This window comes from Chiloscyllium plagiosum, chromosome 17, assembly GCF_004010195.1.
Source record: "Chiloscyllium plagiosum isolate BGI_BamShark_2017 chromosome 17, ASM401019v2, whole genome shotgun sequence".
In the NCBI taxonomy this organism is placed as follows: Eukaryota; Metazoa; Chordata; class Chondrichthyes; order Orectolobiformes; family Hemiscylliidae; genus Chiloscyllium; species Chiloscyllium plagiosum.
The window spans coordinates 61363838-61379420 of record NC_057726.1 but is presented as its reverse complement, the minus strand read 5'-3'; the positions used below and the strand labels follow the sequence as shown (position 1 = coordinate 61379420).

General features: G+C 40.0%; 1 protein-coding gene across 4 annotated transcripts in view; it reads left to right on the top strand.

Moving 5' to 3' along the window:
- The window catches only part of bbs2 (Bardet-Biedl syndrome 2), an 89383-nt gene that overhangs the window by 36957 nt on the left and 36843 nt on the right, over positions 1-15583 (top strand). For 3 of the 4 annotated variants that reach the window (XM_043707298.1, XM_043707297.1, XM_043707299.1), the window contains exons 3-8: positions 6060-6287; positions 8642-8767; positions 11909-11971; positions 12640-12717; positions 14845-14949; positions 15237-15323. In XM_043707298.1, coding sequence (XP_043563233.1) covers positions 6060-6287; positions 8642-8767; positions 11909-11971; positions 12640-12717; positions 14845-14949; positions 15237-15323 — 687 coding nt within the window. The remainder of the gene's footprint in view (positions 1-6059; positions 6288-8641; positions 8768-11908; positions 11972-12639; positions 12718-14844; positions 14950-15236; positions 15324-15583) is intronic. The other variant, XM_043707300.1, reaches the window with a different exon arrangement.

The window sequence follows — 15583 nt, the reverse complement described above, 5'->3', positions numbered from 1 at the left end:
CCACGCTCATCATTCCTATTCATGACACTTCTTGCATTGAATTAAACACACTTCACCTCTAAAACCAGGTTATAATCCAACAGGTTTATTTGGAAGCAGTAGCCTTTTGGAGTGCTGCTCATTCATCAAGTGGTTTTGGAGGAAAAGATCATAAGACACAGAATTTATAGCAAAAGATTACAGTGTCGTGAAACTGAAATGATATATTGAACAACCTGGATTGTGAAGTCTTTCATCTTTTAAAATGGGTTGTAGGTTTTGGTTCATTAATATGTAATTCCCATAACTTATTTTTAGTCACTTGCTTGAGATAACTTAAGGTTTGATAACAAAAGGTAACGTCTCAGCTCAGACAATGCATTAAAGGTGTGAGGTCAGAGTCTGTCTGTATCTCAATCTTGAGTCAGACTAGTTCTATTTCCAAAGTAGTATTTACAAAATATTACATCTATTACTGCCTTCATTGACTGCCTGCAGATTGTGCATTTTTTTAACAAAATAGAATGTATCAGCAAATACAAATTCACCCCATAGATGTGTGTATGTGCATGCGCACATGCATGAGAGAGAGAATGTGAGTAAAAGTTTGGTAAAGTTTGTTTGTGGGTGTGATGGAATATAAGCCTGTGAATGTGGCATGTGCGTGTGTTATGAGAGTGAGTCTGTGTGAGTATGTGTTATGAGATTGAGTCTGTGTGTGTGTGAGAGAGAGAGAGAATGTATAATGTAGTGGGGTCACCTGTATCGTGACGTGAATCTAAGATCCCGGTTGAGGCGATCCTCATGGGTACCGAGGATCAGCCTCTGCTCGTCCACTTTGCATTGTTGCCCATCCTCAAGTCTGCCTTGGAGGACGGTCATCCGAAGATCCAAGACCAAATGTCCTTGACTGCTGAAGTACCCCCCAACTGGGAGGGAACACCCCTGTCTGTTTATTGTTATGCAGAGTTCATTCATTTGTTGTCGATTCATCTGTTGTCGTAGCGTCTGCTTAGTCTCGCCTATGTACCATGCCTCAGGGCATCCTTGCCTGCAGTGTATAGTGGTCAACACGGATGCCACTAATACCCATGGGGACACTACCCACTGTGTACACGGCAGGTACTCATGTGACTTGGCTAACATTGTCTATCTCATATGCTGCTGGGAGATGGGAGATTCGAATTGCACACAGTATTTCAATAGTAGGCTAACTAATGTCCTGTACAGCCACAACATGACCTCCCAACTCCTATACTCAGTGCACTGACCAATAACAGCAAGGATGCCAAACAGCATCTTCCCTAACCTATCCACCTGCGACTCCGCTTTCAAGGAACTATGAACCTGCACTGCATGATCTCTTTGTTCAGCAACTCTCCCCAGACCTTACCATTAAGTGTATAAGTCCTGCCTGATGTGCACTGCCTTTAGTAATATTCCATTAAGATTATATACTGACCCTTAGTATTACTAACAAAATGTATTCTGTACATTAAATTTCATCTGTCATGTGTTTGTCCATTTTACCAAAGAACAAAGAAAACTTACAGCCCAGGAATAGGTCCTTCGGCCCTCCAAGCCTGAGCCGATCCAAATGTACTGTCTAAACCTGTCGATCAATTCCTAAGCATCTGTATCCCTCTACTCCCCACCTACTCATGCATTTATCCAGGCACATCTTAAACGAATCTACCATGCCTGCTTCAATCATCTCTGCTGGCAATGTATTCCAAATGCCCACCACCCTGTGTGTGAAGTACTTGACGTGTGTATCCCCCTTAAACTTTCCACTTCTCACCTTGAAAGTGTGACCTCTTGTTATTGAATACTTCATCCTGGGAAAAAGCTTGTCTCTATCCACCCTGTCTATACCCTTCATGATTTTATAAATCTCAATCAGGTCCCCCCTCAATCTCCTTTTTTCTAATGAAAATAAACCTAACCTACTCGACCTTTCTTCATAGCTAGCACCTTCCATACCAGGCAACATCCTCGTAAGCCTTCTCTGCACCCTCTCCAAAGTATCCACATCCTTTTGGTAATGTGGCAACCAGAACTGTACACAGTATTCTAAATGCGGCCGAACCAATGTCTTGTACAATGTTAACATGACTTGCCAGCTCTTATACTCAATATCCCGTCCAATGAAGGCAAGCATGCTATATGCCTTCTGGACCGCTATCCACCTGTGTAGCAACCTTCAGGGTACAATGGACCTGCACTCCCAGATCTCTCTGTCCATCAACTTTTCCCAAGGCTCTTCTGTTCATTGTATAATTCGCTTTAGAATTAGTCTTGCCTAAATGCATCACCTCACATTTGTCTGGATTGAAATCCATCTGCCACTTTTCCGCCCAACTCTCCAGTCTATCTATATCCTCCTGTATTCTCTGACAGTCCCTTATGCTTTCTGCTACTCCACCAATCTTCGTGTCATCTGCAAACTTGCCGATCATACCAACAGTGCCCTCTTCCAGATCATTTATGTATATTACAAACAACAGTGGCCCCAACACTGACCCCTGTGGAACACCACTGGTCACCTTTCTCCATTTCGAGAAACTCCCTTCAACTACTACTCTCTCTTTCCTGTTGCTCAACCTGTTCTTTTTCCACCTAAATTAAAACACTTGGCACACCATATGACTTCACTTTCTCCATTAGTCTACCATGGGGAATCTTATCAAATTCCTTACTAAAGTCCATGTATATGACATCAACAGCCCTTCCTTCATCTATCAACTTGGTAACTTCCTTGAAGAACTCTATTAAGTTGGTAAGGCACAATCTCCCCTGCACAAAACCATGTTGCTATTACTGATAAGCCCATTCATTTCTCAATATAAATAGATACTATCCCTCAGTACCTTCTCCAGCAACTTTCCCACCAACTTTCAGGCTCACTGGTCTGTAGTTACCCAGAATATCCCTACTAACCTTCTTGTACAGGGGGACAACATGAGCAACCTTCCAGTCCTCCGGCACCTCACCTGTATTTAAGGATGCCACAAAGATACCTGTCAGGGCCTCAGCTATTTCCTTTCTCGCCTCCCTCAGCAACCTGGGATAGATCCCATCCGGTCCTGGGAATTTGTCCACCTTAATCTCTAGCCTGCCCAACACATCTTCCTTACTTATGTCAACGTGATCCAGACTAATCAAACGTCTATCTGTAATCTCAACATTCATCATGTTCCTCTCCTCAGTGAACACTGATGCAAAGTAATCATTCAGAATCTCACCCATTCTGTCAGGTTCGACACACAGCCTTCCTTCATTATGCTTTAGTGGACTAATCCTTTCTCTAGTTACCCGCTTGCTTCTTATATAAGAATAAAATGCTTTAGGATTCTCCTTAATTCTACTCACTAAAGCTATTTCATGACCCCTTTTAGCCCGCTCGATTCCTCGTTTAAGACTTGTCCTACTCTTCTGATATTCTTCCAGGGCCCGTCCTGTTCTTAGCTGCCTAGACCTTATGTATGCTTCCCTTTTCCTCTTGGCTAGTCGTACAATTTCTCTTGTCATCCACGTTTCACGAATCTTGCCCTTCCTATCCTTTGCCTTCAACGGGACATGCCTGTCCTGCACTACATTTAACTTGTCTTTGAAAGCCTCCCACATCTCAAATGTGGACTTCCCTTCAAATAGCTGTGTCCAATCCACATTTCCCAGCTCCTTCCTAATTTTGATATAATTGGCCTTGGCCTAGTACTCTTCCCTTAGGACCACTCTCTTCTTTATCTACAATTATTCTAAAACTTACAGAATTGTGATCACTGTTCCCAAAGAAATCCCCACCACAACTTCTACCACCTGTCCTGGCTCATTCCCCGGTAACAGGTCCAATATGGCCGCTTCCCTCATCGGACTATTGACATATCAATCTTACTATTTTCTCCTGAAAGCCGTTACTAGCCTCTTCACTGTTTGCTGTACTTCTGAACTTTATATTGTCCACACATTTTAAGATTATGCCCTGTTAATCCAAATCCAGCTGTTTTTATGTTAACAACAGCGGCTGAGGGGTGCCCTTACAGAGGTTTACAAAATTATGAGGGGCATGGATAGGATAAATAGGCAAAGTCTTTTCCCTGGGATTGGGGAGTCCAGAACTAGAAGGCATAAGTTTAGGACGAAAGGGGAAAGATATAAAAGAGACCTAAGGGGCAAGTTTTTCATGCAGAGGGTGGTACGTGTGTGGAATGAGCTGCCAGAGGATGTGGTGGAGGCTGGTACAATTGCAACATTTAAGAGGCATTTGGATGGGTATATGATTGGAAGGGTTTGGAGGGATATGGGCCGGGTGCTGGCAGATGGGACTAGATTGGGTTGGGATATCTGGTCAGCATGGACAGGTTGGACCGAAGGGTCTGTTTCCGTGCTGTACATCTCTATGACTCAATGACTCTAAATGCTACTGTAAATATCTCTCTCCAATCTGAAAATCAGCTATATATCACTACTGCTTCCTTTCACTTATCCAATTTTGTATCTGCGCTGCCATAGTTCCTCTTAATCCTTTTGAATGTGCCTTCTCGTTTACAGCTACATCAGTATTGGCACATGAAAAATATTTGTTCATTATCTCCGCAATATACTCTGCCTCCACAAAAGTCTGTAATTCTTTTGCCCCTAATCAATCCGATCCATGTTTGGTGTATTCATTAACCTTTTCTGGGGTAATAGTAGTTTTTGATTCTGTTTTACGTTAACCACATGGTTACATCCCACACAGACTGTATTTATAGGCCAGGTTAAACTATATTTGTGGCACTTCTGTCGTATGCTTTATTCCATTACAGCCCTCTTCTCAAAAAAGGACATGCAGTTGGAATTCAAAATTCTAACTGCCAAATGAGGCTTGTCTGTTCCCAGTTATTCTCCACCCGTATAATGAAATACATCTTTTGGGTAAACACCAACTTGACAGGCAGCATGATAACTCCTCTTGTACCTAATTCCATGCATTCCTGGCAGATCATGATCTAAGTGCTACGAATTAGCCATCAGCATATTTTAATAAGCTGAATTCACATATAATGCAAGGGCATCCTCTTGCTGCTGATGTAGGAACAGCTTCCCGTCCAATTGGATAATGTTGCTGGTTGAGATGCTTAGCCGTAATGAATAACTAATTATGCTAGTTAAGCAAGAGTTCCTGCTGTCTAGCATTGAAGTGTTTTGCAGATACCCATGTGAATGAAGAAAAAGCAGGATGAAGACACAAAACTAATGCTAGATCTTAACTTTTCAATGACATTTTAAGTCATCTCATACAATGTTGGCATACATTTATGCTTTAAGACTGCATCTTACTGAGCCTGTTATGCAAATATACTCAACAACATGTGGTACCTTTCACTGGGTTAGTTACGAGGTATGAATAAATAAAACTATCACAACCTGTGATTTTAAAAATTATTTAATTATAAAATTATTTTAATCCTCTTAAGCTATTTGCTGAGATCATGACTAATCTGTGACTCAATTCCATGAACCTGCCTTTGCCCGATATTCCTTATGAAATCATTGTTTCAATATTTATTGGTAACTTTCATTTTTCTTTTTCAAATCGATTGCTCCGGCTTCCCCAAAAACGGTTTCATGATTTTGCTTTTAGCAACAATAAATCAGCAGTCCTTGACACAGTTGCCTTTGGTGATATATTTATTTTCACGTTGTTGACCATGACATTTTATGTAAAATCTTTTATCAGTTTTTATTGCAAATATTGAAAATTAGTCATAATTGAATTATGACTTTGATCCTAATGGTAACTGGCTTTGATCACATCTAAGATGTTTGCCATGTAGATTGCCTACAATCAGTTGTGGAGTTGGTTTAAAGAATAAGTATGAATAATATTTGACACTTTTCATATTTAATCTAACATGAATCAGCATATAGTGATCCAAATATTTTTGACATTTAAGATGATTCAGCTGCTTTCTTCTGTAACACTGGAAAAATCTTAGAAATATCTTAAATTTTAGGAGAGCTTAATTTCTTTAATCTAAATAGTAGTATAGTTACTGGTTCACTGTGAATGGTAACTATTAATATGCTTGATTTAGGTTTTTATCCACAACCCCCATACACGTAGCCAGCGCTTTGTCTCCAACAACTTATTGCAAAGTGGTTTGGATTCCGATACATCCCTTCTGAACATAAACCAGAGTGTTAGCTGTCTGACTGCGGGAGTACTAAATCCCAGACTTGGCCATGACACGCTGCTTGTTGGCACACAGACTAACCTGCTGGCTTATGATGTATATAACAACTCTGATGTCTTCTACAAGGAGGTAAGGTTCTAACTAATCATGTTATCCCTCAGGGAATGTATTCTACAGATTTAAGAAATAAAGCACAAATCTGATTTAAAGTTCCTTTTTTTGGTGAGAAATTTGGTTTGATTATATTGAACATAATTTTGCCACTAGATGGTGCTGTGTTATTGTTTGGTCAAAGTAAATGTTTAGATTCCTTTTGCCTAATCCAGCCACTGTTCCTGATAATTTGGGACAGATTGCAGCCTTACCATGAAAATCATTCATTTCTTTCTCACTCGGCAATTTTGTTGTGCTATTTTCCCCCCATAATTTGATGTTTTCTTGAATTTGTTTAAAGCAGCAGAGCCATTTGTAAGAATGCTACCATGTTGTGTGCTGGATACCTGATACTTTTTCTTTTCAGATCTCTTTTTCCTTGGCCCCAGTGACCACCTTTTTGAATTCAACTTCTCCAATCTCTCTATTGTTCTTTGATCATTTAGGAAGAAATCTGATGAAGAACTGAGTTCTTTATCTGCCTCTGTTTCATCACTGCATGAGGTATAAAGCGGAATGCAACTCTAAGGTGTGACCACATGACCACAAGGGTCTGAATTCATTTTAGCACTTTGGCAAGCCATCCAATTTCCAGCATAGATCTCACCATGAATGCACTACTATTTTGTAATTGTATGGTTGGTTTGAACATTCAACTGTGGGTAAAGCACACAACAAAGTTAACTGTAAGGTTAGTCATGGACTTTACCATTACCGTTTCTCCATTACCATTACAAAAATTATGAAGGCAAAACTCAATATTCATCATTTTAATCGGAATTCTGAGAACTATGCTGAACCCACTGCATCTATATGTCTTTTCACTTTAACCTACACATCTGCAACATTAGCTGCATGTCCTCGAGTCTTAACTATTTGCAAATTTGCATCATTGCTCTGTTCTGTCTGCCCATTTGGCAACTCAAGGAAACATGTTTGTTGGGTCCTCAATTTCTAGACCGTTTGTATATCTGCTAGCATTCTTAAGGTATTTATCTCTACATATTACATAACCTGTTTTACTCCCAGTTTAGATCTCCTTCAGATTAGAAATTTACCATGCCTGTAAGGAAATGGTAACCCCGACACAGATCCATTTCTTGTTTTTGTTCAAACAAGTGAATGTTAGTCCTAACTCAAAATTATCAATCAGCTTGCAAATTTTTACATCAGCTATGATAACCACTATGATTTTTGCCATTATGACTCTACCAGTCACGATCTTGTGTTTGTTATTTAGCTCTGCATTTTTTTTTTTTGAAACTGTTTCTTGTTCTATTATTGTCAGTATATTATGTTTAAATCATTTGGCTGAACCTTGCACCATGCATTTCCAAATTAACTGTCATCCTATAGCCTGCTGACAATCTCCGTTCACAGCCTTGCTATTTCCACTGAACTGCTTGATCTGTGTGAAACAAGTGTGCTAACCCATTAAACCACTTTGAATTTTCACAATGTAGAGCTTTGGTCCATTGGTCTAATAAATTCTGGTTTCTTGAGAAAAGAAGGCCAAGGGATAACCTAATAAAGCTATTTATAATTTGAAATGATTACATAGAGTAAATAGAGAGAGACTGTTTTACGTAAATGGAAATGAATATAACTAGAGACATTAGTATAGAATAGTCACTAAGAAATCCAAAGGGAAGCCCAAAAGATGCCACTTATTATGTTGAGAATCTGGAACTTGCTACCACAGGAAGTGGTTGAAGTGAATTATGTAAATACATTTAAGGGGAAGCTAGATGAGCATATAAAAGTGAAGGGAATGGAGGGTAACAATGATACATTTAGACAAGGAAAGCTGGAAAGAGGCTCAGATGCAGTGTGTCACCAGCATGGATTGGTTGAGCCAATGACTTGTTTCAGTTCTGTGCATCCTGTGTATTCTTACATAAATAGATTCAGACTTTTGCTTTTATATTAAATTTAAAATGCCCTTCAATTATTGTGCTATGTGCTCTAAATATAGATAGCTGATTGGAGACAACTTTATAAAAAAAAGACTTTCTCTGAAATATTTTCAAGTTATTACAGCTGAGATGCAATTGTTGAATTAAAAATTAGTTTTGATGGCAAATCGGTGCTCAGTACTTTAGAGGGAATGAGATATCTCTACACTGATGTCTGTAAGTGGCTGTTATTATTTATATGATTTAGGAACTGCCAGTTCGAGATACTACTTCAAAATATGTTTTTAATTTTTTTTTCCTGATGTAAAGTTGTGAAGGATTCCCTGATAGAGGATTTTAATAACCTGCATTCAGTTAACTAACTTATTAAAGCAACATGTTCAGAAACTCTGACTCACTGTCTCTCTTTTGAAGGTCGCAGATGGAGCTAATGCCATAGTGCTGGGACAGCTTGGAGAGATTCCCACTCCACTGGCAATTATCGGAGGGAATTGCACACTGCAGGGTTTTGATCAGGATGGAAATGACCTTTTCTGGACGGTATGGAACACAACTGTGCCATGATCAAATTCTAGAATTTTGTTAGGAGGCAGGTAGGAAAGGTTCGGCGAAAGTGAGGACTGCAGATGCTGGAGTTTAGAGTGGTGCTGGAAATGCACAGCAGGTCAGGCAGCATCTGAGAAGCAGGAAAATCAATGTTTCGGGCAGGAACCATTCATCAGGAATGAGGCTGGAAGCCTCGGGGGTGGAGAGATAAATGGGAGGGGGTGGAGCTGGTGAGAAGGTAGCTGGAAGTGCAATAGGTTGATCGAGGAAGGGGTAAAGGTGATGGGTCAGAGAGGAGGGTGGAGCGGATAGGTGGGAAGGAAGACTGACAGGTGGAACAGGTCATGAGAATGGTGCTGAGCTGGAAGTTTGGAACTGGGGCAAGGTGGGGGGAGGGGAAATGAGGAAACTTGTGAAGTCCTTAATTGGTGCCCTGGGGTTGAAGGGTTCTGAGGCAGAAGATGAGGCATTCTTCCTCCAGGCGTCGGGTGGTGAGGGAGTGGTGGTGGAGGAGGCCCAGGACCTACATGTCCTCGGCAGAGTGGGAGGGGGAGTTGAAATATTCGGCCATGGGGCGGTGGGGTTGATTGGCGCGGGTATCATGGAGATGTTCCCTGAAGAGCTCTACAAGAAGGCGTCCAGTCTCCCCAATGTAAAGGAGACCACATCAGGAGCTACAGATGCAATAAATGATATTTGTGGAAGTGCAGGTGAACCTTTGATGGATTTGGAAGGTAGGAAAGGTTGCTAATGTAAAGTGTAATATTTCCCTCTCCACTGCCCATAATAATACTAGGCACCGGAGATGCACTGGCATTCCTTGTAGCTGGAGTTACCAAGGTAAAAACAGTGAGAAGTGCATTGTCCCCTTTATGTTACTTGTCCATATTTACTGGGAACGTGGGAGACCAGCTCCCAAAGCATTTACAACTTATTTCACTTTAAGAAGATAACATGCCTTCACAACAAATTCCCGTCATTGTGTTTAGTTCAACAACTTAATCTATAAATTATCTGACAGATAGATGTACTTTTTAAATAAAGGCAATAACTGTAATTTGATTGACAATGCTATCCCAATTTCATGTCTGATTCTAAGCATTCTTTCATGGGGGCAGTTGAAATTTGTCTCAATTTGGCTTGAATATGTTGTGTACAATCTGCTTTAAAAAGTCACAAGTGAGTCTTTTTAATGGTGTCTGTCAGTTGACTGCCCACTATTGAAGAACGGTTGAGCAAGTGATCTTGCACAATGTGACAAATGGAGTAATGACAAATTCTGAACCATTCTGCACATAAGATATGCAATCTTACTTTCTGCATGAGTAGAATAGGCTTCAATGAAATAAATCTCACTTAAGTGCCAGTGACTGAAAAACAGCAAACTATTTGTCCTAGTGATCAGTTTGAGAACCTTCAATGTTTATCACTGTGAAGTGAAATCATTACAGAAGCTCTGATATTTGTTCCAAATTAGAATATTTTGAAACCCCTTGTCATAGGGATGTTTTTATAAAGTTGATTCTTTACTGGTCTATTGCAGAAATATTGTCTGACCAACCGCAGACCTTGATGGGACCATGTCACGCAGCGAGGTCAGATCTCACTGTCTTCAGTTGAAACTGCCATGGTCCTTCTGTAATGCATAGAAAACCCCATTACTGCTTTATTGGACTACACAATTTCTACCCATACCCTTTGCACTCTTGACTCTAACAGCAATTACCCATGTATAGACTTCTTTGACACGAATATTGAGATCATCCATTTAGATACCGCTGCTTCCCAGTCCTCGCCACACCCTTTTCATTGTACACCAAACCATCTCTTTCCCACCTTCTGCCCTTGTGTTGACCCATATCTCTTATTATTATTTTTATGTTATTATTATCTTCTATTATTTGTCCTCCTCCCCTCTCTGAATTAATAGTGTTTAGATTCCCATCTGTGCTCTTTCCAACCCAGTCCCATTAACTAGTAACCACTCTCCCTTTCCATTCCCCATACAAGCTGAAATTGTAAACAGTCACCTGTCAGGTATAGTCCATCTCTTTGAAACATACGTAATGTCCCAGTTCCTCACAAAAGCCACTATTCACCCGTTCTTCTGTCTGCTACCTTATCCTCAAACTCCCTTTCCTCTCCAACATTTGTCAATATGTTTTACCTCCGGTGTTTGTGCCACTATTTCATACAGCTCTATGTTTAAATCATTCTAATCAATGCCATAATCAAAACCATCCCGATCAAGATCAAAAAGTACATTGTTGTGACAGTGATACACTCCCTTTCCTCATCCTCTTCAACTGCTCCAGAATCAATGGCTGGTTGATGACATCACTTACAGTGCTATTATTCTATCATACAGTAGCTCCTTTTCATGTGTCCCATGGCATCATTGGTCTCCATTGTCTCCTAATATTAAAATCCTTGAATTAAAAATTCCCATCCTTTATATTTATAAGCTTTTCAGGTGTAGATCCTCCCTGCCCCGTAACCTCCTCCAGACATACAGTCTGTACCGAAGGTGACTTTTTCTGCAGTTTTCTCACTTCATCCCACCACTGACAATCGTGTCATCAACCATCTAAACTCCCACATTCTGTATCCTTCTGTCTTCGTCAACATTTCTAACACCCACTTTAAAATTCACTTAATTGACCAAGTTCTTATTCACCCTTACTAACAACTCTTTTTGTTTTATTATTTTTTCATTTTTTTCTGATCATTGCTCTGAAGTGGGTTGGGACATCTAACTTATGTTAAAGCCAAGTTGTTCTACAAATACAGACGTGCTAGGATGCTAATGCACAAATGCTTATGCAAACCTAATGTCCAAATATGCAAAATATTTTCCTGATTTGCGACTATCATCCTGATGTGGAGCTATAATGCCATTCCTTCACTGGGTTCAAGTATTCCATCACTAACAGCATTGGTTGTATCTGCACTACATGGGATGCAACAACTGAAGAAGACTCCTCTAAAAGAATAATACTTTTTAAATCAAAATTGAGCCTTCTATAGAGAAGACAGTAATTTAAAATGTGTCTACATATCTTCAGTATCAATTCCATTATAAATCAAAAACGCTTTAAACAATTCAAGTTGGAAATGCTTGTGTTTTTCACTTAGGTCACTGGGGACAATGTCCAATCACTGGCACTCTGTGACTTTGATGGGGATGGGAAGAAGGAGGTAAGTTTGAACTATTTAATTAAAAAGCCATTCTGAATAATAGGAAAGGCAGTTTACCAGTTACAAATGTTTGATACCTTATTGGTGGATTAGACATTGTGTGGTAGAGATGTTTGGATATTATAATATTTGCTATATTGATATGCATGTCTGTTCATTCATACCTTTTAACTACCTCAGTGCTAACTAGCATTTTTGATAAAAGCAGTAAGGGCATATAAACTGAAACCAGGACAGTCAACTAATTTTCCAGGCCAATGAAAAGACTTCTCAACACATTGGGCAGCACAATGACTCAGTGGTTAGCACTGCTGCCTCACAGCGCCAGGGACCTGGATTCGATTCCTGCCTCGGGCGACTGTCTGTGTGGACTTTGCACATTCTCCCTGTCTGCGTGGGTTTCCTCCGGGTGCTCCGGTTTCCTCCCGGTTTCCAATCCAAAAATGTGTAGGCCAAGTGAATTGGCCATGCTAAATTGCCCATAGTGTTAGGTGCATTAGTCGGAGGTAAATATAGGGTAGAAGAATGGGTCTGGGTGGGTTACTCTTCGGAGGGTCGGTGTGGACTTGTTGGGCCGACAGGCCTGTTTCCACACTGTAGGGAATCTAATCAGTACATTAGAAGGAATATGATGCATTACTACTGACACATCTTAATGCTTTTCACAGCTTCTGGCTGGTTCAGAGGACTTTGACATCAGAGTCTTCAAAGAAGATGAAATAATGGCAGAAATATCAGAGACAGAGGTAAGGAGAATTCTACTTGAGGTGTGTCAACAAAGTATTGGTTAGAGTGGTGCTGCAAAAGCACAGCAGGTCAGGCAGCATCCGAGGAGCAGGAAAATCGACGTTTTGGGCAAAAGCCCTTCATCAGGAATGCTGTGCTTTTCCAGCACCACTCTAATCTACACTCTGATTTCCAGCATCTGCAGTTTTCACTTTTGCCCAACAAAGTATTGGACCTATCTAAAGTTACCATGTCTGGAGGAGGGAAGAACCTCGAAAAGCAAAAGAGAAATGTCAGCCTTCAGTACCATGAACTGTAGTGAGAAGACAGGCAATTGAAACATTGTTAGGTTTCTGTCAATATTGTTTTTGAAAAGCTGCTACAGCTGCCAAGGGTAATTTATAATTCAGCTGTTGCTTGGATATACAGGATTGCTGCTACACAGTCACAAACTCTATGAAGGCCAAGAACTCCTTCATTTAAAATGTCCCTTCCATAAATTGTTATAACTATTAAGAGGCACAGCAGAGACCAAACAGAGACCAGTGCATCATCTCCTTAAAACAGTAGTTCTAATAGTCAGAAGGATATTCACAGATGCAGTAATAATAGCAATTACAGTTTGATGATCTCAGTGAATGTTGTCCAGTATTGCTTATTACATCATTAAAGAGTGCACCTGAGATACCAGTCTTGGTTGTGTTAAACATATTCATTGTCAGCAAGTTGGTTATTGTTATTTTCATATAAAAATCAGTTGCAGTTTTCACCCAGTGGTATCGCTCAGATTACTGGATTAATGATCCATAGGCCCACACTGAGACTCCGGATATTCAAGTTTAAATCTGACTGTGGCAGTTGCAAAAATTTGAATTCAACTAATTAATTAAATTGAAATAAAAGGCTAGTCTCAGTATGGTGATCATGGAATTAGAAAGTTGTCATAAAAACACATCTCGACACTAATGTCCTTTGGTGTGGAAATGTGCTGCCCTTACCCAATCTGGCCAGTGTTTGATAATGCACTTTCAGCATTATGGTTAACCCTTAAATGCCCTCTGAAATGGGCTAAGACACTACTGACTATATCAAACTGCTACAGAAAATTCAAATGAGAATAAAACAGGATGGACCTCCCAGCATTGACTAGTTAGTAGAAAGAATAAGGGCACTGCCCAGTTTACTCAGCAACATCCTCCTCACTAACATTCTCCTGTTTGATAGAGGATTCCAGCTCAATCTGACATAGTCATACTCAGAATCATATTTCCTCCATAATTATCCTTGTTATGTCCTACCTTATCAGGAAGCAAGACCCACCTGAAGGGTGGCACAGAATCTGGGAATTCCAAGGTGAGTATCTCACCACCTGACTCCCTGTAACCTCTCCATCATCTATTGAGCACAGGTTAGGAGTATGATGAAATACTGTCCACTGGCATATATCTTTAACCATGCTCGAGAAGTTTGAACCATCCAAGGCAAAGGGATCTGCTTAATCACCTTCTTATTTCTCACCTTAAGCATTAATTTTCATTGTCTCTGACACATGCGGTAGCTGTCTATGGCATCATCTTTGTCAGCATCCTCTGAATCTGCTGATACTACCTCCCAGAAGGACAAGAACAGCAACTCCATAGGAGCAACTCCACCATTGGCAAGTGTCCCTCCCAGTTATATATCACTGTAACTTGGAAATATCTCACTGTTCCTTCAACTTTGTGTATCGAACCCCTGGAACTGCCTTTCTGTTGATCTTGTGGGTGTATATACAACACTTGGACAAGGTAGTGGCTCATCACTTCTTTACCAAAGGCAGTTAGAATGGGGAATTAATGCTGCCTTGTCAGCTATGTTCAAATCCTGAGAATGAATTAAGAACAATGTTTTGCTGTAAGAAGTTGCAAAGCCAGAGTACAAGCAATGTGCTGTTAGATATTGAAAATCAATAGTAACAGAGGACCTGACACTAACTTTCTCATGATTCTGTTTTTAATCTCCCATCAAGTCCTTGATTTGGAAACCTTGGCTTGATCATCTAAAGTGGCTCAATTTTTAACTCTCCCGAATACCCCGTTAAACAATGAGTATTTTCAACTTTGTTTTGAAGAAAAGTACATCAAATCTTTTGGGTTTTCTTTTTTCAGACTATCACAGCACTTTGCCATATGCATGGGAGTCGGTTTGGGTATGCCCTGGCAAATGGCACTGTTGGAGTTTATGACCGGGCTACTCGTTACTGGAGAATTAAGGTATATGTAAATTAATGCGGGTTTGCCCACAAACCTCTGCTAAGTGAACAAGTGCACTGGCCATACATATTCCTGTTCCTGTTTCTTAGTGGTCTTATGACAGCTTGTAACAGAAACCTCCACCTTGACATATGTAGAGAGGTGTCAGAAACAGTGCAAAAATTAATAATCATTTGTTGTTCATGATAGAGGATTGGTTATACCTACAATCTTGATATTTTGATTTTTAAATGCAGCAGCCTATTGCACTTGTAACTGACCTGTTTTGCATATTTCATTTCTTACAGTCTAAAAATCATGCCATTAGTATTCATGCTTTTGACTTGAACTCAGATGGTGTTTGTGAGTTAATCACTGGCTGGTCAAATGGAAAGGTAAGTCATTGATGTTTAGCTGGTGCAATTAATGGGTGAGAAATAGTGGTAAATGTTGAATGGCTAGCAAGTGATTTTAATTTGTCAATTTATGTTCAGATAATATTGTGTTTTAATACTACAAGAGACAACCTGGAATAACCTGTGTAACTTGATGCCATGCTTGAATACCAGGTAGTTGATATTTATTATGTACAGTTTTAATTCTGGCTATTTATCCCCAACCAACTTTAGTGCTATGTGACATGTGATTTGTTGGC